Source organism: Salvelinus alpinus, chromosome 32, assembly GCF_045679555.1.
Source record: "Salvelinus alpinus chromosome 32, SLU_Salpinus.1, whole genome shotgun sequence".
NCBI classification, from domain to species: Eukaryota; Metazoa; Chordata; class Actinopteri; order Salmoniformes; family Salmonidae; genus Salvelinus; species Salvelinus alpinus.
In genome coordinates this window covers 18,375,461-18,392,537 of record NC_092117.1, presented here as the reverse complement: position 1 = coordinate 18,392,537, position 17,077 = coordinate 18,375,461, and the positions used below count along the sequence as shown (strand labels likewise).

The 17,077-nt window shown below is 41.0% G+C and overlaps 1 protein-coding gene across 1 annotated transcript; it reads right to left on the bottom strand.

Annotated features, from left to right (window-relative positions):
* Positions 1-353: 353 nt before the first annotated feature.
* On the bottom strand, positions 354-16,938 carry LOC139562378 (bifunctional 3'-phosphoadenosine 5'-phosphosulfate synthase 2-like). Its single transcript, XM_071380067.1, has 12 exons — positions 16,795-16,938; positions 7,354-7,468; positions 6,972-7,207; positions 6,661-6,799; positions 6,133-6,251; positions 5,776-5,889; positions 5,019-5,130; positions 4,569-4,774; positions 4,224-4,359; positions 2,107-2,375; positions 1,648-1,877; positions 354-1,457 (listed from the first exon to the last, which is right to left on the bottom strand). The coding sequence occupies exons 1-12, from the start codon at positions 16,822-16,824 to the stop codon at positions 1,316-1,318; spliced, it is 1,848 nt and encodes a 615-aa protein (XP_071236168.1). The 5' UTR covers positions 16,825-16,938; the 3' UTR covers positions 354-1,315.
* Between the last annotated feature and the right edge of the window lie 139 nt (positions 16,939-17,077).

Below are 17,077 nucleotides of genomic sequence, written 5' to 3'. Positions count from 1 at the left end.
GATAGACAGGTACTCCTATCAGTATACCCCAATAAGCCAATATGACATTTTACATCCCCATAAGCATTGTCAATGTTACATTTGGTCCCACCAATTATTTTTAAGGCACCTCCAAGAGTCAATATGCAATTCAAATCACAAAACTTGATAAAATCCATAATGTAAAATGTTGAACTATTTGCAGTACAATCTCCTGCCAGCAGAGAGCAGTGTTGCAGTTTCAGTCTTGTACTCAGCAGAGATGCAGGCTCTAATAATCCAAACATCAGTACCAACCTTTCATCTTTATCTGATTGACTAACACCTTGTAAATAAAATAAAATTGTATCTGAAATTAGGAAATACAAATTAAGTGATTTTGTTGAGAAGAAAATATTTATTTAAAATCTTGTCTGATACATTCATGTATGGACATATACATTGTTTATACACTATTCCATTTGAGACAGTTTTCTGGTTTGATGCAATAAATACAGTTTTAATGATTTTTTCTATAAAATTTCATTCTTCACACAATTTCTCCACTGACATTTTGAATCTTCACATAGACTTTACAGTTGGCTTACATCTTTCATACAAGAGTTACTGATGATCATAACGCTATTTATGGTTCTTCATATCAAACTTCTTAGAAACATGAAGGGACATTTTATACAGTACAGTAGTTAAACAGTGTTTACATTCTGAAGAAAAGGCACTTATGTTTGGAAGATGAAAAGCTTTGTTTGAAAATACAAGAAAAATAAATCTGATAACAATGATAAATCAATCATCTGGAATAGAAATAGGTAGGTAGTAAAATGTTAAAATTTTATTAAATATCACCTGCAACTTATTTACTGCATCATCATAAATGGCACGTCTTTAAATATCCAAAAATGCTTTTGGGAGGTAAAGCTATCAATAACTTCCTGTATAATGATCTCACAAAATAAGAAGAGTGGGGGACATTTTAAAATCATGGAATACATGTTAGTCTCTAAAGATTAAATATATTTCATATATGTATACATTTTCTTTAAATATAATGATTTACAGATACAAAGACAAAAATAGGAATGTTTTCACTGCTTAAACCCAACCACTAGCTCCTCTGACATCACATAGGTTTTCCTTCAATGAAGATAGGCACACAACTCCAATCCTCCAGGACTGCTTTGGTCTCACTTGATTTCAGTCATTAATGGATTCCTTACTCACTGAATCATCTACTGGGATAATGAAATGAAACCTATAACTTACACATAACAACATCAAACTAGAACATTCCTTGAGGACTAGAGCTGTTGCCCTTCTAAGAGCTCTGGTCTTTGGGTTACTGGTCCTTCTGTATGGAGCTGTAGTACTCAGTCAGGACCTTCCAGGCCTTAGGGGCCATGAAGCCGTCTGGGGGGTTATCCCCGCACCGCGCCAGCTTTCTCATCCTGGTGCCAGAGATGAACTCAAACTCAGCGTGTCTGGGAAAGGCAGAGGAGGGGAAGCGAGATAGATGGAGATGAGAGATAAAGAGAGAGACAGAAGGAAAATGATCAGCAGTGTCCGCTTTTGAAGATTCTTTGACAAACATTTCCCACCACAGGCCCTGTATAAAATCATATGTAAATATGCATTACAAAAGCCATAATCAATCTTTAACATTCAGCTCACCGGTCCTTGTCGTAGAAATCCATGGCACTCTTGGTCTTGTTGTAGGCGGCCACTCTGAAGGGGATGATCTCTACAGAGGTGAGGCCGGGGGCCATGGTGAGGACCTTACCCCCATGGGTGGGCTCATAAATGTCCTGCTTGGTCTCGGGATGGGGCATGCCCGCAGGGTCACGACCCACAATGTAGAAGTTAGCTCCGGCGATCATCCGCGCCCTGCAGTGCCACTGGACCTGAGGGAAAAACAAATGTATGCTCACACATAAGCACACACATTATGGTCTTAAATATGTTAACCTTAGTGCTGGCCTAACACAATAGGGTATTCACAGCCCTACAGTGACATCATCTGCCTAGCCCAATGGGGGTTTACTTACTGTAACTGACTAAATACTGCATCATATCCCCTGCTAAACACACAAAAACTATGAATGTGTTGATGGCTGTGTTGTTGACCCATACCTCAGTGGGTCCAGCGTACATCATGGGGGATGGGAAAATAGCCACTATGGTGCTGGTGGGGTCCAGTACCCCCTCCTCCAGTACTGCAGCGTGCTGTTTCATGCGCCAGTCCAGGGGCACGTCGTCGTCTTTGGTCCAGCCCCCCAGCGGGTGCAGCAAGAGGACGGGTCGCTTGTAGCCCCGCTCCAGGAGACGGCGCTTGGTGTCCTGCATCAACAGGGCGTGGCCATTGTGGACCGGGTTCCGCAGTTGGAAGGCGAAGATGGCATCTGGTGGTCATAGAGAATAGGAGGGAGATAAGGAATTAACTTCAGTGAGGACATTCTTACAAGTGGTTGGTAGGGGGTTGGTAACAAGAGGACAAATCAAACATAATTTGCATTCAGTTCATCATTTGCATCCTGTGGTCTCATTGTGTAACTGTACAAGTGAACATAACGTCATGTTGGAGCCCATAAAAAAAATGTTTTTTGTATGTACTTTGCATGCCTTTTGGTATCCACATAACTTGTGGATAAATTAATGATCACTGGTCAAAAACAGTCAACACCATTGTCAGTGCAGATATCATAGGGGGTGAAAATGTACACACAACAGTTGACTCATGACGAAACAGTCCTCAATGTCTCACACAGAGGAATATGTCTCCATCTAGTGCAAACAAGAAATTCTACCATGCACATATAAACATATTGTTTTTTCTTCAGAAGCATTTGACAAAGGACCAGATGCGCATGGTCAATTTTACCATGCTACTTTTTGCACCTGGTCCTTTGTCAAATGCTTCTGAAAAAAATATGTTTCTGTAGCTAGACATAAACCTTCAATTTATTTCGACTTAATATTTAACCCTTTATAATCATGGGAATTGGCCTATATGGATATGGCTAAATTCAATGTTTTTTTACAGAAGAAATATGAAAAGCATATGCATAACCACGGTAGCAATTGAAAAATAACAGTTTGGAGATTATGGGACATTATTAGACCAAAGGTGAGGACACAACTGTTCACCTGACACAAGACTGAATCCAAACATTACACTGTTCATTGTATGTGCATTTTACATTTACTGTACGTTTCGTGGCATTTGTTGATAATGAAAACTAAAAATACTCTGGATATATTCATGAACATGATAAAAATATTCCTGGAAAATGTGGGGTAGGTGCAACATAAGACAAATCAATTAAAAGGGTTTGAGTGAGAGAACTAACTAGTGTCTTCAAGTGGCCATACACCTCTCCAAAGTGTGCACAGTTCCTAATTAATTCCAATGCACTTTTATAACTCAAAGAACAGACTTTAACTATAAAGTTTTTTTTTATAGCTCGCCTAGCTCTGCCATTGAGGGACTAGAGCAAGCACACGTGTAGTTGTTTTCTTTTGTTGTTTAAGCAATCGAAAAACTGTCCATTATAAATTGCAATCTGGGACAAGTGGGCATCATTTGAAAGCCTGTTCTATTGCCAGCATGACTAGCTAAGTTACAAAATACGATATTACAGTGTTAGGCTTTCACAATGCAATTCAGGGAAACAGATCATCATTTTGGTGCACATAGAAAGGAGGAATTTTCTTCACAATAAACAACAACCTAGGGTGTAACACCATGTCATCTTGTAACTGTACATCAAACACAGTGATCATAAACGTTGACACTGTATATGACATGAGTTTTATGATATGGAAATCTGAAGGGCATGGGTGTTTGGCTTGCTTGTATGACATCAAAGCGGTATTTATTATAATCCTCAATGTCTCATCTTTGAAAATACATAGAGTCCTCTTATTTACCGCTTTTTCGAAAAGTGTTCAAAAGTTGCCCAATTAGCGGGAAGGATAGGGGCAACTACTTGTTGCATGAAGTGCTCAAGTTCAGAACAGCTGTCAGTCAAAGCCCATACAGCGCGGTGAAGCACAGAGCCTGAGCTCTGACGTCATGTATAGCATGTTACTGTACAGCCACTGGGTTCCAATTTAGACGTTTATCAGTGCCAAATCTGACATTTTCAACCTGTATACAGATACGAGTGTGAAGGCCAACTCAAATGTATATTTTGTTTAATATGCCATGTACTGTATATTTGTACTGCCTTTAGAGAAACTCTTTTAACCTGCTTTCATTTCTTTAAACTTTTGCTTGAGCTCCCGTGGAGTAAAGCGGTACTGGTCCAGCCCATCGTTCCATCTGATTCGCTCCAGCACCTCCAGGTCGCCACCCACCAGCCAATCACCTCCCTCCATCACCATCTGTAAAAAGTGGTGGATGTTGTAGAGATATGAATGACATAATATCAAGATATTTCACGTGATGGATATGTTAAAGTGCATCTTCATTCAACTCCATTATAGCTTGGAATTGGATGCACAAGAGTGTGCACAGACTGTTGCTTTAACACAACAAAGGACATCTATGTTTGCCAAACAACTATGAATGAACGTGTGTGGTTGGTGATAACCTTAATGTAGGGGTGCTGGGGGCAGGTGGTACCCCACTGACGGGCACAGCGCTCCTCTTTGCGGTGTTCGTAGAACTCTGGCTGTCTTAGAATGGCCACGAGGGTTCCCTGGAACTCCAGAGCTACCGCCGCACAGCCGTCCAGCCTCTGCTTGGTTTCCGTGGTAACAGGCAGGACGATGGGAATAGACTGGTTGATGGTTCCATCTGAACCAGGGAACGATAAATGTGTGTGATGATAGGGCCTGGAGTTTGTGCTAACCATGTGAACCTACCAAGGGAAACTTAGGGCCCTGGTTATTCGCTATAGTCACATGGTCAGGATAACAATTAGAAACAACCTTATATAATATCCATCCACTGTCACTCGCTCCATTATGAAGAGGGGAGAATAAGAATTAGCTGAGTAATGTTACGATGTATTATAAGGGTGTGTGTGTGTGGTTCTTACCGTCGAGGAGGTTGCCGAAATGCTGCACTTGGAGGAACTCCCTCTCCCTCATGAAGCCCTTCAGTGGGGTGGCCCAGCCTTCAGCCAGCACCTGCACCCACTGGAGGTCCAACTAAACAGGACAGACCAGGGGTAATATACATCAAACTGGTAGGGATTTAACTTACTGACTGTTAACAATATCCCTTAACAGCTGATATTTTAGAGATATTGGATGCTATCAGGGGTGGCAGAGTCCACACGAAACCATGCTGAATGAAAAACAGCTCATGAGGAAACAGAGATAGTAAAGTAAGACTTTTCATCAAACCAATTTCATGTGATATACTGTACCTCCATGCTTCATGGTGGTATCATAAAGTTTTAGTTTCCAAGTGCACATATTATTACAGTTTTACTACAATACAGTAAGTAGCGTTGTACTAACAACTCCACTTATCAGGATACTAGGGTTTACCTATCACAGTAATTCAACCATAAGTCATATCACATACAATGCAAATACTGTAGCTGCATATTTACTATGTTTGATTTGAATTGATTTTCAAACCTTGGCAATCAGCCCAATCGATTAGAACATATAGTACAATCGATTAGAACATATAGTACAATCCATTAGAACATATAGTACAATCCAAAAGAGAGAGATCTAGAGGCAATTGTGAGCACAGCCTGCCATCCAGTCAAATATTTACATATGGTCATTTGGGTCGTCATAAAAAATATATGGATTAGTAGTGGAGAGATGTGTTGTTACCTTGGTGATGCTGATTGTGGGAAGTGTGATAGCTTCGACCTGAACCAGCTTCAGCTTGTTCTCCGGAACAAAGAGTTCATTCACCTCCTCTGTGATTCCACTTGGAACAATACTCTGAACAATTACAGAAAGAGGACAATGTCATGTAAAGATAACATGACAGCTGCTTTGTATGCATAAGCAGTTATCACTTTAGTAGTTTTTTTCAAGCCCTTATGATGCGTTTTGTTTGGTTCTGTCTTTATATGTTTGTTATAAGCTAGGTTTGGTGTCATTTCCATTACATACGCTTAACTTTTTTTTCTAGTTTAGCGCTAGATGAGCGGGTAAAAAAGGTGAGCTGTCTGTCATGTTCACCTGCTCTCTAAGCAGGTCCACAACCTGCCGGATGCACTCGTTAACAGTGATCTCTCCTGTTTTCAGCACCAACTCCGGAGCCTCGGGCTGCTCGTAGTCTGCATCGATCCCAGTGAAGCCTGAGAACACAGGTAGATCAGTTATTAGTACAACGTTGGGGCAGCAGGTAGCCTACTGGTTAGAGAGTTGGGCCAGTAACCGAAAGGTTGCTCGTTCGAATTCCCGAGCTGACAAGGTAAAAATCTGTCGTTCTGCCCCTGAACAAGGCAGTTATTAACCCACTGTTCCCCGGTAGGCCGTCATTGTAAATAAGAATTTGTTCTTAACTGACTTGCCTAGTTAAATAAAGGTTAAATTAAAACATAAAAAAATCCATTAGAATTCCTTTTCAAAAAAGATGTTTGATTGACTCTTTCAGATAGAAATGGAACACATAGAGGGAATAGTTATGTTCTTTCCTTTATAATGAGGAAGTTACATTTTGATATATGGATACCAAAATGTAAACAAAGGACCAAAAGTGTGTACCTTTGATCTCTCCAGCACGGGCTTTCTTGTAGAGGCCCTTCACATCGCGACTCTCACACACCTCTAGAGGAGCGTTGATGAACACCTCAAAGAAGGGTAACCCAGCACTCTCAAGGATCTTCCTCGCATCATCACGGTCCTTTAGACAAAAGAGGAGAGGGAACAGGATTGTCAGAATGCTGTCTTGTCAATCGTAACACACAGTATATTTGATATACGGCATCCATTTGCACCAGAACACTCTACACAAGTCAATACCACCAATACCAACAGAATTGGGTAGACAAACACTCCCAAGAATGACCCCTGACCTTGGTGTAAGGAGAGATGAAGCTGGTGATGCAGACGAGGCCAGCGTCTGCGAACAACTTGGCCACCTCAGCAATACGTCTGATGTTCTCCTCACGGTCAGTGGCTGTGAAGCCCAGGTTCTTGTTGAGGCCATGGCGGATGTTGTCCCCATCCAGTGAGTAGCAGGGGATGCCGTGGGACACCAGATACTCCTCCAGGGCAAAGGCTATGGTGGTCTTCCCAGCACCAGACAAACCTGGCGGTGGACACATGGAGAATGTACAGGTGAGATTAGCCAATGCTCAACAGTATCATTATCACTAAAGTCACTAGTAGCACTACTGTAATAGCAACATGTAATAGTGACAATCCATTGAGTATTGGCTATGGTGAGCGGTTTACCTGTGAGCCAGACGGTGCAACCCCTGAAGCCTCCTCTGGTGCCCACCACCTGACCTCTCTTGCTCCGGGTCACATGGTGGGCCTGAAACACTACATTGGTGGATCTGTTCAGATCCTGAAATTAAAGCAGAAGAAGACATGATAGGAAATTAGTGACTTGTGCTGACGAGTAATGATCTAGTCTAAGTTGTTTCTCTTTAATTTGCACTGAATTATAAAATACCCATGTGAGCAAAGCTCATCAGCTTCTGATGTCACTCTCAGGATTTAAACAAATATTTAATGACATCACCCTTTGGACACCTCCCCAGTCCCATGTCCCACAGGTTATGACATCAATGTGGTCTCTGGCTCAAAGATGATGCACACCCACATTCTGCTCTCAAAAGCATATTTAGTAAAACTTCAACTTTTCAGGGTAAGAAGATGCAGAATTTTACCGTATCTCCCGTCTTTCACAAACATTCTTATTTACATTTGACTAACTACAGTAGGCTACATACAAATGCTGAAAGAATGTGGAATATTCTCTGAGGCAGTTGGACATTAAATACAGTAACACAGTAAGGAATGAGTCCTTGTGTTTAGCCATTCGCTTTGCTCAGTTCCTGTGTGATATTATCTTGTCCATATGCATCTCACTTCTTTTCTCCCATTGGTCCACATATGGTATCTCATGCCAAACATACCATAATCCATTTAATTTAGTTCAGGTTTGATACGGACCATGCCTCCTGAACTACATCTAGTTTTTCCTGCAGGACTAGACATTCCAACGGCAGACTAGATTAATTATAACGTTTTTGTTATGGTTGCCTTGCACTAAATTACATGGTTTTGCTTAAGGCCTAGTAAGTCTGTCTTTGCTTGAATGAATTAGAATTACCTTTACTCACCAAATTAATTAGCATGGACAGGAATTTTACTTGGTGAAATGGTGCTGCCACAATAAACTGAACATACAGACAGAAGATAAACAGGATATACAGACCAGATATGTAGAAGGCTTTGCCATTCAAGTGGGTTATACCAACCCATCACACTCTACTAAATTATTTCTAGGGGGAGTTTAAATACGCCAGGGGCTTATTCAAATGTTCACATCATTCAGAGTGTCACAGAGAGGGATATATTTTGTAGAAAAGACATGATTCTTCATTCAACCTGATAGAAAGTCAGGTCTGGTTTATAAAAAACACATTTCTACGTGAACCGTTGCAAATGTGACTTGGTGAATAGGCCCCTTCAGAGTGAGTCCGACTGAGACAGTCTCTGGCTGGGTAGACACGGCAGTGGTGACGGGATGATGGCTGGCTCCAGGGAATGAAGGGAACAGGACCAGACAATGTGGCCAGTGTGCTGCCTGCAGCCCAGCGATGATGTGGCATCCTTCCCTCTCACTCTCTCTCTATGCCCCCCTCCCCTCTTGTGCCCCACCACCTTTCCTACCAATGCCTACTCCCCATAAAACTTTCCCAGCCCTTCCACTACCCCACCCAGTGTAGGTTACGCACACAACCTCCTGTTATTAACCGTAGCAGAGCCCCCACACACACACCACAGACAGAGAGCCTTGTATAAACAGAGGGCACTCTCTCTGCACTCTCGCCCACCATCTCTTACCAAATACCACACCACACCGGCCGGCCGACAGCCTCCACACACAGAGGTATGTTTCTGTCAGGGTTGTGGAGAGAACTCCAGGTACATACAGTACAGTCTTTCAGGTGGATAGAGGCGAGGGCAACATTTTTGCAGATTTTCCATGACTCTAGTACCTACATCACTGGTAACCTATACGTGCCTTCAGAAATGATTTATTCCCCTTGACTTCTTAAAAGTTTTGTTGTTACAGGCTGAATTCCAAATGGAATAAATATATTAAATATCTACACACAATACCCCATAATGACAAAGTGAACCAAATGTTTTTATAAATTTAATCAAATTTATTGAAAATTAAATACAGAAATATCGAATTTCAAATAAATTCAAATGTTATTAGTCACATGCGCCGAATACAACAGGCGTAGTAGACCTTACAGTGAAATGCTTACTTACGAGCCCCAAACCAACAATGCAGTTAAAAAAAAATATGGATAAGAATAAGAAATAAAAATAACAAGTAATTAAAGAGCAGCAGTAAAATAACAATAGCGAGACTATATACAGGGGGGTACAGGTACAGAGTCAATGTGCGGGGGCACCGGTTAGTTGAGGTAATATGTACATGTAGGTAGAGTTATTAAAGTGACTATGCATAGATGATAACAACAGAGAGTAGCGGTGGTGTAAAAGAGGGGGGGAGCAATGCAAATAGTCTGGGTAGCCATTTGATTAGACGTTCAGGAGTCTTATGGATTGGGGGTAGAAGCTGTTTAGAAGCCTCTTGGACCTAGACTTGGTGCTCCGGTACTGCTTGCCGTGCGGTAGCAGAGAGAACAGTCTATGACTACGGTGGCTGGAGTCTTTGACAATTTGTAGGGCATTCCTCTAACACCGCCTGGTATAGAGGTCCTGGATGGCAGGAAGCTTGGGCAAGGTGATGTACTGGGCCGTTCGCACTACCCTCTGTAGTGCCTTGCGGTCGGAGGCCGAGCAGTTGCCATACCAGGCAGTGATGCAACCAGTCAGGATACTCTCGATGGTGGAGCTGTAGAACCTTTTGAGGATCTGAGGATCCATGCCAAATCTTTTCAGTCTCCTGAGGGGGAATAGATTTTGTCATGCCCTCTTCATGACTGTCTTGGTGTGCTTGGACCATGTTAGTTTGTTGGTGATGTGGACACCAAGGAACTTGAAGCTCTCAACCTGCTCCACTGCAGCCCCGTCGATGAGAATGGGGGCGTGCTCGGTCCTCTTCTTCCTGTAGTCCACAATCATCTCCTTTGTCTTGATCACGTTGAAGGAGAGGTTGTTGTCCTGGCACCACACGGCCAGTTCTCTGACCTCCTCCCTATAGGCTGTCTCGTCGTTGTCGGTGATCAGGCCTACCACTGTTGTGTCATCGGAAAACTTAATGATGGTGTTGGTGTTAATTTTTTATCCTGAAAACCCCCCCAGTCCTTAACGATTACAAGTATACCCCTAACATGATGTAGCCACCACTATGCTTGAAAATATGGAGACTGGAACTCAGTAATGTGTTGTATTGGATTTGACACCAACATAACACTTTGTATTCAAGACAAAAAGTGAATTGCTTTGGCACATCTTTTGCAGTATTACTTTAGTGCCTTGTTGCAGACAGGATGTATGTTTTGGAATATTTTTTATTCTGTACAGGCTTTTTTTCCCACTCTATGTTAGTATTGTGGAGTAACTACAATGTTGTAGATCCATCCCCAGTTTTCTCCTATCACCGCCATTAAACTCTGTAACTGTTTTAAAGTCACCATTGGCCTCATGGTGAAATCCCTGAGCGGTTTCCTTCCTCTCCGGCAATTGAGTTAGGAAAGATGTCTGTATCTTTGACGTGACTGGGTGTATTCATACACCATTCAAAGTGTAATTAATAACTTCACCATGCTTAAAGGGATTTTCAATGTCTGCTTTTTTTAAACCTATCTACCAATAGGTGCCCATCTTCATGAGACACTGGAAAACATCCTTGGTCTTTGTCGTTGAATATGTGTTTCAAATTCACTGCTTGACTGAGGGACCATACAGATAATTGTATGTGTGGGGTACAGAGATGAGGTAGTCATTCAAAAATCATGCTCAACACTATACCGAGTGCACACCGAGTGAGTCCATGTAACTTATCATGTGACTTGTTAAGAACATTTTTACTCCTGAATTTATTTAGGCTTGCAAAGGGGTTGAATATTTAGACATTTCAGCTTCACATTTTGTATTAATTTGTAAACATTTCAAAAACATTAATCCACTTTGACATTATGGAGTATTGTATATGTAGATAAGTGACCAAAAATATAAATGTAATACATTTTACATTCAGGCTATAACACAAATTGTGGAAAAGGTCAAAGGGTGTGAAAACTTTCTGAAGGCACTGTAATCAATTTTTCATTTACATGCAGAGAAATGCTACACATTTGTCCATGTTTCAAAATTCCTTCTGTTTATGCTTCTGTCGTGTCATTTTGGCGAACCTATCAATGGCACACAAACTTCTTACAGTGTAATTATTACAATAGTGACACATCACTGACTGCATTATGCAAATTCAACTTGTGAAACACGCGCCATTTTTAAAGGTGATACATCTTAATTAGATGCATTTCCCCATCATCATCCACCCTCTCATGCACACACACACATATAGTGGGTGGAAAAAACAAACAGTACCGTTCATCAAACCCCGGCAGACACCCAAGACCACTTAGCCTTACTTTCAGCCCTGCCTCTCCACCCTCTTCTTCTGTCACTTCAGCAGCCCCAACCTCCCTGATCCAATCACATCTCATGCTGTGCAATTCAATCTACTTCTATCACTGTTCTCTCCATCAATCTATCCATAATTCATTGTTTCTGTCCCTTTGAGTAATTCTTACTCAACTTTCACTACTTCTTCTACCTTTCTTTGCCTATTTGCCTCTTCCTCCCCCCCTCTCTGTCACTATCACAAACACACTCAGCTCAATCTGTCTGTCTGTTTCTCTCTGTCACTATCACACACTCAGCTCAATCTGTCTGTCTGTTTCTCTCTGTCACTATCACACACTCAGCTCAATCTGTCTGTCTGTTTCTCTCTGCCACTATCACAAACACACTCAGCTCACTCTGTCTGTCTGTTTCTCTCTGTCACTATCACACACTCAGCTCAATCTGTCTGTCTGTTTCTCTCTGCCACTATCACAAACACACTCAGCTCACTCTGTCTGTCTGTTTTTCTCTGTCACTATCACACACTCAGCTCAATCTGTCTGTCTGTTTCTCTCTGTCACTATCACACACTCAGCTCAATCTGTCTGTCTGTTTCTCTCTGTCACTATCACACACTCAGCTCAATCTGTCTGTCTGTTTCTCTCTGTCACTATCACACACTCAGCTCAATCTGTCTGTCTGTTTCTCTCTGTCACGATCACACACTCAGCTCAATCTGTCTGTCTGTTTCTCTCTGTCACTATCACACACTCAGCTCAATCTGTCTGTCTGTTTCTCTCTGTCACTATCACACACTCAGCTCAATCTGTCTGTCTGTTTCTCTCTGTCACTATCACACACTCAGCTCAATCTGTCTGTCTGTTTCTCTTTGTCACTATCACAAACACACTCAGCTCAATCTGTCTGTCTGTTTCTCTCTGTCACTATCACAAACACACTCAGCTCAATCTGTCTGTCTGTTTGTTTCTCTCTCTCTTTCATTCTCCGTAGTATAATACATTCATCTTTTTCACTCTGCTTCCTTCTCATTTCCTTCCCCTCTTATTCCGTCTGCGTTTCTAACTCTCCCTCTCTCATTGCCTCTGTGTTACCATTGCCCCTTCCAGCATACGATGGATGAGTGGTTCTTGTAAGGCCAACTCCAAAAACATCCTAGTTTAAATTCCATTTTCTATATGGATACTGTGCAGTAAAACATGTGACATAGGTTCTGTTAGAATAGCCTATAGGAGGTGATAAACAAAATGGTCCCTACTACCTTTATCATCATACTTAATCTGTAGAACAAAATAAACAGTTGTGCTTACTCTTGGAAACATTTCTTATTCCCACACTCTAACTGCGTAGTTATACAGTCTCCATACAGAGTGGAGTGGAAATCTGACAAAGTAAGCCTACAGTACTAGGTGTATCAAAATATTGAGAAAACAATGACTTGAGTGACATTCTTTATCTTTTGTCTACAGGTTGGTTATGAAAAAACATGTAGGGTATTGGTCTATTTGTTGATACACATCAGTTCCTTACATGTGTTTGGTACAAATGTTTCCCCATACAGGTCAAGTTAAGACTGTGATTGTGTGAGCGGTACATGATAATATAAGATACCGGTGCAAAACCACATGCTAAGTATTGGAACCAGCACCTTATCAACTTGCTGCTTTCCATACTCTTCCAACTTATACTGTGCTAACATATTGTCCACGTATAGTACTGGGCTAACTCATTGTAAGTAAACCTGTTTAGAAACTATGCAGACTAAAGTGAGCTACATTTCACTGTTACAAAGCATTTGTGGCATTAGCTGGTTTACTGTCTATGCCGATTGTTTTCTGCCACACAAACCTTGTCAGTTCCTTAGCAGCACAGAAGTAGCCTGTATCAGCTACACAAGATTAAAAATGAACTTCCTACTTATAAAGGCTTCATAAATGCTTATAGCACTACTTAGATACTTCACAAATCAAATTAATCAAAGCCATTACATGAACAGTGGCTTTGTCAAATGTGGCAAAAACCTGTGCCACCCTTTATAAGGCTATGGTGTAACATTTGCTTATAAATGATTAGTGATTAGTAAATGATTCGTTTTTTGCACTATTGGTTAGTGCCTGTAAGTAAGCATTTCACTGTAAGGTCTACACCAGTTGTATTCGGCACACGTGACAAATAAACTTTGATTTGAAGCATATTGTAGCGATTTCGGGGGGTAGGGGCCCCAACAAGGTCTCGAACCACGGTCTGAACCTCTTCATGAGGTTGCTATTGTAGGTGTTGGGTTAAGGTCACTACATTACCCCCTTCCTTCGGGAGAGTGTGTCCCCATGCTTTTCTTTACCAAGTCCCGCACGTGTACATGCCTCCCCCATGGCCTCATGGGCTCAATCCCAATTCTGACACCAACGTAGCGAATTCAAGGGGGTAGCCCCAACCGGTACTCAAACCCTTGTCAAGTGACAGTCAAGCTAACACCTTAAACGTTACGCCAAGAGGTCCAAAAGTCTTGATGATCGAGGTCACTAGGTATTGGTTTAAGGTTGTTACATTTAAGTAATAGTGCCAGAGAAGTTTGGAGGATATATTGGCATGGGTGTTTAGGGCATTATCACTTTTATACAACAGGTTACCAACATATTCAAATAATGATTTACATATTTTTATTAAAAACATTATTTTGATTAATTTATTCATACTATTTCATCCTTCCACAAGATATAGTCCCGACACAAATCTAGGGTTGCTACCCAAGCCGGCTGGTCTTACGTTCTATTGGTTCGGTTGCCAGAGATACGCAACCCAGTTGTTTAGTCTTTTTGTTCTGTATCTATGGACGCGACTCAGTTGTTCGTTCTAAATGTTTCATTGCCATACTGGCTGGCAACGTTCTTATCCCTTGCTTGCTAGCTAGCCAACTACAGCTAACTTACAGTCAAACAGTGCAGCCAGAATAACAGCAAAGTAGCTACATTTGCGTTTGTTTAATTTGTTTTCTAGAGACATTAATTTGGATACATCCATAACAACGAGCTAATGATGCGCGATTTCGACTGCCGTAGAAAATGTGCTCTCTCGTCAGGACACTTGTTCAGAGGACCTAGCCAACAACACGGCTAACACATTCACTTCAAACCTAAGCTGGAAAGACAGCAAACTAGCTGTACTTTGTTTAGTTTTACCTGTTAACTATTGATAGTACTTTGTATATACCCATACAAATGATGCTGATTCATGATTTTCGACTGGCTGAGAAAAGCTGCCTGCCTGTCTGTCTCATCCCAACTCCCGACATGTTCATTACTATGGGACATCTGGAGATCTAATTTAAATATTGAAACAATGTTGCAAATGTTGGAGAGACAGACAGCAAGGTTTATACAAATATCTGCTGTTGAAAACTAAATGTTAGTCTAAAAGAAATGTGAAATAATGTCTAGCTGCTTTTAATAGTGGAGAGCAAGTTTATAAAGTGCCTGGCTGGGTTGATGAGAGTAAATAGGCATTTTAACGTCATAGATTTAGCCGATGGTAACTTGTGGAATAGACACCGGTTGAAATGCGGTTTTAACCAATCAGCATTCAGGATAAGACCCACCTGTTAAGCAATAAGGCACGAAGGGGTGTGGTATATGGCCAATATACCACGACCAAGGGCTGTTCTTACGCATGATGCATCACAGAGTGCCTGGTTACAGCCCTTAGCCGTGGTATATTGGCCAAATACCACAAACCCCTGAGGAGCCTTATTGCTAATATAAAGTGGTTACCAATGTAATTAGATCAGTAAAAATAAATGTTTTGTCATACCCGTGGTATACAGTCTGATTTACCACGGCTGTCAGCCAATCAGCATTTTCGAGCTCTGAATGCTGATAGCCGTGGTATATCAGACTGTATATCACGGGTATGACAAAACACTTATTTTTACTGCTCTAATTACAGGCCTTATTGCTTAAATAGACTAGGTATTATAAAGGATTTATGAAGGCTTCAGTTATGGTTCATTCTAAGTGGGACATACAATTAATTAAATGACGAGTCATTAATGACCATTAGGCTACTTCTCAACAACAACAAAAATTATATACCATTTAACCTATATGCAGTGGTGTAAAGTACTTATGTACTTTAAAGTACTACTTAAGTAGTTTTCTTGGGTATCTTTATTTTACTATTTATATTTTTGACAACTTTTACTTTACTACACCCCCCCCCCAAAATATATGTACTTTTTACTGACACCCATACATTTTTCCTGACACCCAAAAGTACTCGTTACATTTTGAATGCTTAGCAGGACAGAAAATGGTCCAATTCACACACTTATCAAGAGAACATCCCTGGTCATCCCTACTGCCTCTGATCTGGTAACTCACTAAACACAAACGCTTTGTTTTTAAATTATGTCATTGTTAGTGTGCCCCTGGTTATCCGTAAAAAAAAAAAAAAGTTTAATGGTACCGTGTGGTTCGCTTAATATAAGGAATGTACTTTTTAGCAATTACATTTACTTTTGATACTTAAGTATATTTAAAACCAAATACTTTAACTCAAGTACTACTTTACTGGGTGACTTTCTCTTTTACTTGAGTCATTTTCTATTAGGGTATCTTTACTTTTACTCAAGTATGACAGTTGGGCATTTTTTCCACCAATGCCTATGTCAAATCAAATCAGTCCAATTCCTACCAGTGTGAAAACTTGAAAGTAGACTACTTCACCTTCAACAGTGACAGCGCTGATCGTATCAGACTTCTAACCATTGTTTGATGAAGTAGATTTGGTAAACAAACATGTCTAGCACTTTATCCACATAATTGCTATTATGTAACTTATCAGTTAAAGGTTTTAATTGGAATGAGGCTATAACGTTTGTTAGTTAACGAAATACACGTATAAAGGTCACCCAAAGCGCACTATACAGGAATTATTTTATAAATGCATTGAGGCTACACCATTTCTAGCCTAGGCAGCTCTAGCACTCTGGGTTGCGTGAGCTACAACATTTCTATACATGCTTATGCAATTAGACAACTTTCAAAATCGTTTTTATATTTGAATATGATGTTTCAAATATGTGTATGTATATCTTACCGTCTGCTGCTTTTTGACACCCAACATCATGCACTAGGCTAAGGTTAACCCCAATGGACTGTTGACCCGGAGAGTATAAGCTCCAATAACCGGTAGGAATGTGTCGCCTCGCTGGAGTTACTTGACAACTTTGACGATAGTCATCTAAGAACAAGGGCTGTTGAAAGACCTCAAGACACGTAGCATTCCACTGGCCCAGCCTCCAATCCTCCTCCAGGGTTCAGAAATCTGCATATTCCTGAATGCCAACCAATGTATCGAGATTACGACAGTGCGGGGCTGA